We start from the raw sequence: 7288 nt of genomic DNA, 5'->3' as shown, positions 1-7288 counted from the left end.
TTATTGTAATGCCATTTACATTCAATGCTCTCTGCATAATGCATAGCATGTGTCCCCATGCACCCATTCATTAGACTAATGCACAGTCTGAACAGCCACGTACCCAGAGAATCAGGGATGCAGTTCTTTGAAGGGAATAACACATTGTAGGACATACAGGACACATTTCCACTGTCTGTCCCCGTTTTAACGCGAAAGCACATTTTAGTCTTATTCTGCCCTCGTTGGTCTAGATTTAATATGGTGTAAACCTGTTGTAAGACAGGCTCTTAATTGATCCATTAGTTGCAGTATGAGCCTGATGTTTTGTGGCAGGAATCCATGCTATTATTGCCGGCTCCCTCAGGTATAGCGTTACCGCACTAATCCCATTGCACATGCATCATTACCTTCAATAATGTTTGGCAGCTCTTCTTTACAGCTCCCATTTTAATTACCTTTGCTTTAAATATTTAACACATGGCAAACGTCTTTATGCGGCCGATGCACAAGCTGTGTGACACTTGTCAATTCAAAATCAGCGTTATCAGCTTCTATACCGAGAGAAGGAGTGTATAATTCACATTAAAAACAATTTTCTCGTGTGAATTTGTGTTGCAGGTCAAGTGATTGATCATATGTGGGACAGCAAGCTGGACTTTGCTATTAAGCGTTACACAACGGTGTTTTCAATCGTTCAAGTTACTCTGCATCATGCCAATCTCGCTGCTTGTTTTTCTTTTCTTTTTTAATCAAAACAGTATTCAGAATATGATTTTGAGAGATTATATTTAGAGAGATTTGTAGAAATAGATCTCGCCTGTTGGACAGATTGCTTGGTAGCGGAGATCCTGAGGGATAATCCAAATGATAGTCCGTTGACCTTTAATAAAACAAAAATATAGGAATAAGAGGCAAAGCATGCCAACTGCGTGGTGTCAGGCCTCTGATATATATATATATATTTTGCCTGCGTTTATCAGCAACAAAACTGTTGTAGCTACAGCTTTCAAAATCCTCCCCAAATGTATTCTTATAAGGAATGAAATGCAAGCATTTATGTTACAATATTGTGGCGTATTTTACTACTATTATTATTATTATTATTATTATTATTATTATTGTGTACATTTAAAAAAAGCTTAAGGACTGTCTCATTATTTATAGCCTAACTATATGGTATTATGCCCATAGCCCTTTTTTTTTTGCTGACATAAGATCTTTTTAGATTTTCCCCTAAGTAAACTCGTATTAACTTTTTTTTATCGCGATATCATGAGCATTGTCAACCTAAATTTCCTTTGAGGAATTCTGCGCCGCAAACAAGTGACATCGACAGTCTGCTCGACCTCTTTTCAGCTCGACCACAGATTGACCACAGCGCCTTTGAATAGACCTAATACTGTTATTACATGCCTTAATCTTTCAATCCGTCCTGAAATAATGTCTCTTTCGACGGCTTAATTTACTGGACCCTGACCAGTAGGTCATCACTTTAGTCTAGTTTTTATTTTTCTCATTTACGAGATCTCATTTTTATCGAAAACAAGAATAGAGCTTGTTTTATTTTTTTTTCACTAAAGCAACTACACGATATCAATCTTGACATGAATTAGAAGCGTGATAGTGTGCATTTTTTGGCTTATATTTTTCATCAGTTTAATACGATATTAAGCATGCCGAGTCATTTGCCTACTCCATAGGGAAATAGTCTAACACTGTAGAGAAACGGACATTTTTTTTCTCTGTGGTTTTGAAGCAGCCCAACCATTGCTTTACAAGTTTAATTGGGTGCTTAAAGATCCCCAGGGACGCTAGTTCGAGCAATTGACTGATCAACATCAAAACACTTGATGCGCGATTCATGGTATGGATGCTCCCGCGTGACCTCGTTGTTAACTCAGAACCGAATGATGATGATGAACCTGCTCGCGCGCGGTGGAGACAAAGCTGCATTCATAACCAATTCCTGCTTCTCTGAGCCTGAACAGTAACGAAGTGTTTGATGCCAATTCCCATTAAATAATGACAATGTGCAACTGATGTACCCTTTCTTCACACTCTTACTGAGTCCATTCACGTCCGCGTCTGAATTTATGACCTTCTAACAACGTCCCGGCTTTAGGCATGGAGTCAAGAGGATAAACTGAACTTTATAAAGCTGTATGGATTAATTTATAAACGGAAATCATTAAACAAAAATGAGAAAATTATTTCATAGAAAATATTTTATAAATAACAACATGACATTTATTCACAGTTTCTTGATATAAACATAGCACACTGGTCAGGAGCACAGTATCGCACCTCATTTATTGTTAATAGGTAAATAAAACTAAAAAGACTGGCTGTAAATTTTACACCAGCTTCCAAAAAAAGTAAATCACATAACATTAAGCACATAACCACAGAGAAATAAATGTAACACACAACAAAACCTTGAGAGGACAACATGGTAACAGATAAATAAAGCAGATGCATAATCAAACAATAAATAGATAAATAGAATTACTAAACTACGATTGCCAATGCAAACATAAGAAATCACAATTTATTCCCATACATAGACAAAACATTGCATAAAGTTATTGACACCATCAAATCATATTGTGCAAAATTATGGCTGCCTCCAGTTTTCACAGTTCCAGAAAGAGCACACATATTCATCGCGCTACTATTTCAAGTGTCTGCTGCCATGGGCTTATAGTTCTTCATTGACTCTGTTCCATAGTGCATAATGCAGATCATAAAAATGTCCCCGTGTTTATTGGCATTTCCACAGTCCTAATTCAGAGAGAGAAGGGAAATGTATGAGAATAAGGCGATATTGTGAAAGTTAGGCTAGGTGAAAATGACAGGTAATATTGGATAACTGCGTGATGAAATCCTTGTGACACAGAATTACAGAACACAGAGGACATGTATTCCTCATTACCTCAAATCAAACACACAAACAGATGCCAAATGGAAAGAGACATTGCTGTTTTTTTTTAGTTGTGCAATATAGCTGAAATAGCCAAAGCAATCCAATAATGTTCATCAGTTTAGTCGATGGCTGCACAGCACAAATGTTTACGGTTATCAAAGATACTTTACTAGAGAGTAGTGTAATGGCATTACTTGAATGCAGACTGTGGGTGACAGATATTATGTAATCCTACAAGATTGGATTTCTTTCTTTTTATTTTTCGAAAAACCTGTAATCATACACAATAGTTTGCAGATACATTTACATATTTTCTTACATATTAAGTATGCAATGTGTTAATGCTAATTTCATTCTGGCCATTATGTGAGAGATATCAGTTATATACAAACACCGCCATAATGGGTTCAGTAAATTAATTTGTTAATGTGTGTATATGCATATTCACTCATGCTCACCTGCCTCACCTCTTCATCACAGGTCTGAATGCAGTGGTTTTGGCATCCTGGATTGTTGGACATGTGTCGTTGAGCTCACTGGATTCTGTCTCTGTCTTTCCTGCACTGGCGAAGCCTGTACACAAACACAAGAGATCACAACTGTCAGTAAACTACACAAACAATACTCAAATAAACACAAACGTTGTATTTAATTAATATCCTTCATTTTGCATATCTATATGTAATTAGTTAGAAAAATAAGGTATTTTGAATAATTGAAATATTACACCAGAAGCTGACTAGCATTTAGAATTACAAACAGCTGATGACCTTGTGAAACTTTATGATTGTTACTTGGACTTGTTCTATAGCTCTGTAAACACAGAAAGGCTGTACCTTCCATTGAGGAATACTGGCAGGATTCTGTCAGTCCAGGATAGGATGAAGAGTGAAGCTGGAGGGTCTTGTAGCTCCCACTACTGTATGCCTTGTGTATCCCCTGCAGTCCTTCTGGGTAAAGGCTTTCCGTATTGCTGAGGCTGGTAGGGTCCTGATGGCCCTTCAGCTCCCCACACTGTACTCCTCCGACTGTGGGCAACCTGACTCCCTGCATCTGACAGTCCACAGGCCCAGTCCGTACATCTCCACCATGCTGCGTGCCTAATACAACCCCTGCGGCGGCTGTACGTGCCAGCGACCAGATCCGAGGCTTCTCCGATGCCTCAAAGTGAGAGAGTGCCACAGTGTTGATAGAGGTGGACTGAGGTGAGGGCTGTTGTTGCTGTGGTTTGGAGCTCAGAGGATCCAGGTAGTCAGGGTTCAGAGCCCCCAAACTCTTTAGACCACAGGGAAAAGATGGGAAGTTCGAGTGGAGAGGGAGGTCAGGGTTACAGTCTCTCTTTGGAGGGGAGGAAGTCGAGAGGTCATCCTGACCTGATTTCTCACAGTCACTGTCCAGCTTGTCACAGTCCTCGTCCTCTATGTCATCCAGGTCACTGAACTGCAGGTCCCGCTCATCCTTACTGTCTTTGGAGTCTGTGCAAGAGCAGTGAGAGATATTGAGTGGGCACTCACATGCATTTACAAACAGTCTAAAACTTTTTTTTAATTTAGCTGAGAAGTGTTATGAGGTACCTTTGGTAATACTGTCTGGGTCACTCTTATTGAGGTCTTCCTTTCTGTCATCGCCTGCTTTGTTTTTGGGGGACCAGGTCATCTTGTTCTCTTTTTTTAGTCTCCTTCTAGCATTGGCAAACCAGGTAGACACTTGTGTGAGAGTCATTTTGGTGATAATGGCCAGCATGATCTTCTCACCCTTTGTAGGATATGGGTTCTTCCGATGTTCATAAAGCCATGTTTTAAGAGTGCTTGTTGTCTCCCTCGTGGCATTTTTTCTCCGGGTTGACCCATTAAAATCAACTGTCCCATACCTGAATCAAATTAAAATGTGACATCTTTAAAATGGTTAACAGAATGTGTTTGAAGCAATATATATTATTTATCAAGATATCATATTAGAGGCGGGACAGATACAAATCTCACCTGTCATACTGATACTGGCCCAGTGAGTGGTCATATGGATAGTAGGCAGCAGGTTGGGTTATAGTGCCATGAAGACTGCCTGACCCCTCCTTTATTTCATATTGTGGGTTCTAGAGATGAATAAATAATATTAATATTATTATTATTATTATTAATAATAATAATAATAAAACTTTCATTTTTAAAATGCGATTTAGCTGTCATATTACTGGCACTGAGCTAAGCACATTTATTATTTAGAAACAGTACTTTATCTCTTTACTGTCCCTAAATTATAACTTTGCTAAGCTATACACACATTTCTGTTTATTTATTGCAAATTAAACCAAGTAAGCCCTTTTACAGCAAGCAAGACGACCATGTCGCTCCATTCTCAGTTTATTTCTTTTGATTATTCAAAGTTATTTCACCCGACAGCTAGACAGCATGGTCCTCTTACCAAGCCAAAATAATCAATAACAAGCCGTGACTTGAATGAGTCAATCGATTGAACGGAGGACCCGCGCTATATCTGATGAGAGGGCTACACGTACCAGGCTGGAGTAGACGGCAGAGGGTTCGGCGCTGTACGGAAAGTAATTGGCGTAGTTCTGACCGGCTGCGGCCGCTGCTGCTGCGTAGGGAGAGCCGTACATCCCGAGCGCGGCGTTGAGCTCAGTCCGCGTACTAGCCAGCAGCCTGTTCTCATAGGAGGGACAGCAGAAGGAGGCTGCGGTCTGAGACACGCTCGATCCTTCCGTCACCGACCTGGAAATCGAATCGCAGCAAGTCGTACTGGGGTTTGCCGACACGAAAAACTGCATGAAGAAAAATGAAAATTGTGGATAGACATGTCATTTTAGATTTGCGTTACAAAGCATGCGCACAGTTTCCTTAGGCTAAAACATAAAAATGAGGTAAGGTGAAGTTAAGAAGCTTTGTTTAGAACTGAATTTGCTTGAAACCGCTTGTATTTTATTCTCATGCGTGCATTTTATTCAAGAGGTGTACTTGAATTTGACTTAATTGAGACTTAAATGATTGAAATATCCATAAACATTTACTTAAAAATAGGCGAACATTATTTCTTGTGAGTTGATTTATACGTTCGGCGTAAAAAACCTGTTTCTGTCAAAGCTGAAAGTAAAACTTTCTGTTAAGTTTTGCGTTAGGGTAACAAAGTTAACCAGCAGCAAGCGCGGCGTCTTTTAACATCATAGCCGTCTTTTTAACATTAAAGTACAACTATAATTGATTGTAAGTTATGTTGTCAAAATTGTCTATCCGTTATCTGTAAATGTATAATTGGTTTATACACACAGCAAAGGGAGGAGTCTCGCTCTCACTCTGAACAATTACACTGTAAAGGTAATTTACACGTTTACAACAACACGTGAGGTCATTTATAATTCAAATAACCCATTACTATAAATATTGACAAACCCCACGATATCGCCTAACTTTACTTTAGGACTTAGTGACAGAACAACCTGCTGCTACCTAGTAGTGTTAGTTACTGAGGTCCAGAAATTACGACAGAATGTGGGAAAAAAGCATTGCGCGCGCTTATTAAGAATCTACATGAGAAAAAACAAAAATCTAATCTTCATGCTTACCTGAGAAGTTGCATTGTAAGGATATCCAAACTGAGAGAAAGACATAGCTGCTTCTTTTGTTACCATAAGCAATATTCTTCTCCTGCTGATCGATTGAAACCAAATCTACTTCAAATCCACCGTCTTACACACATTTCCACACTCGGCCTTTCGCTCAATAATAGATGACTGCACTTAACTGCGAAGCACTGAGGATGTTTACGACAGCCCTAGTTTTATATGTATAGATAATCCCCTTAAGTAAATGAGAAATTAGAGTTAAGCTTCATCAAGTACAAAAATATTGTTGTTAAACAGCTGTAGAAAGCTTAAAGGATAACGTAAGACTTGCAAGATATGAACTTGTGGTTGTGTATATATATGTATGTATATATATATATATATATATATATATATAATTTTAATAAGAATTAATAAGTACTCACCTTGTTTGAGAATGTTTCAAATATTTATTAGAAATTTTTTTATTACCTGTTATCTGTGCTCTCATTAATGCCCCTGACAATATTTTTATTCAAGTACAATAGTTTCAAGTTCATAAAGATTGTATATCACTATTCAAGACGTAATCATAACTATCATTTATTTTTATTTATATAAAATATGTAGCAATATACTATTTATCTGTCTTTCCAAGATAAGGTTATGTTCTCGATTCCTCTCTTTTTATTATTATTATTACATATCAGACACTACTCCGTTGATGAGCAAATGAACTGAGGAGGGATCTGCAGGACTCTTGCTCGCATCTGTCTGACCGATCAGAGGTCCGACCTGATGTTAATTGCGATGATGTTTCCATCTCT

General features: G+C 38.3%; 1 protein-coding gene across 2 annotated transcripts; it reads right to left on the bottom strand.

The window, feature by feature from the left end:
* Positions 1 to 2312: 2312 nt before the first annotated feature.
* Positions 2313 to 6771, bottom strand: LOC107713056 (iroquois-class homeodomain protein IRX-6-like). Of its 2 annotated transcripts, none has more exons than XM_016518476.1 (7): positions 6483 to 6771; positions 5421 to 5684; positions 4888 to 4997; positions 4480 to 4775; positions 3742 to 4380; positions 3364 to 3478; positions 2313 to 2763 (listed from the first exon to the last, which is right to left on the bottom strand). In XM_016518476.1, exons 1-6 carry the CDS (start codon positions 6546 to 6548, stop codon positions 3369 to 3371), a joined length of 1485 nt encoding a protein of 494 aa, XP_016373962.1. In that variant the 5' UTR covers positions 6549 to 6771; the 3' UTR covers positions 2313 to 2763; positions 3364 to 3368. The 2 variants fall into 2 exon arrangements, with proteins under 2 accessions (XP_016373962.1, XP_016373961.1); XM_016518475.1 differs by having other exon boundaries at positions 3373 to 3478.
* Between the last annotated feature and the right edge of the window lie 517 nt (positions 6772 to 7288).

This window comes from Sinocyclocheilus rhinocerous, unplaced genomic scaffold, assembly GCF_001515625.1.
Source record: "Sinocyclocheilus rhinocerous isolate Xijiao unplaced genomic scaffold, SAMN03320098_v1.1 scaffold1800, whole genome shotgun sequence".
Taxonomy (NCBI): domain Eukaryota; kingdom Metazoa; phylum Chordata; class Actinopteri; order Cypriniformes; family Cyprinidae; genus Sinocyclocheilus; species Sinocyclocheilus rhinocerous.
This window is presented reverse-complemented; position numbering and strand designations above follow the sequence as displayed.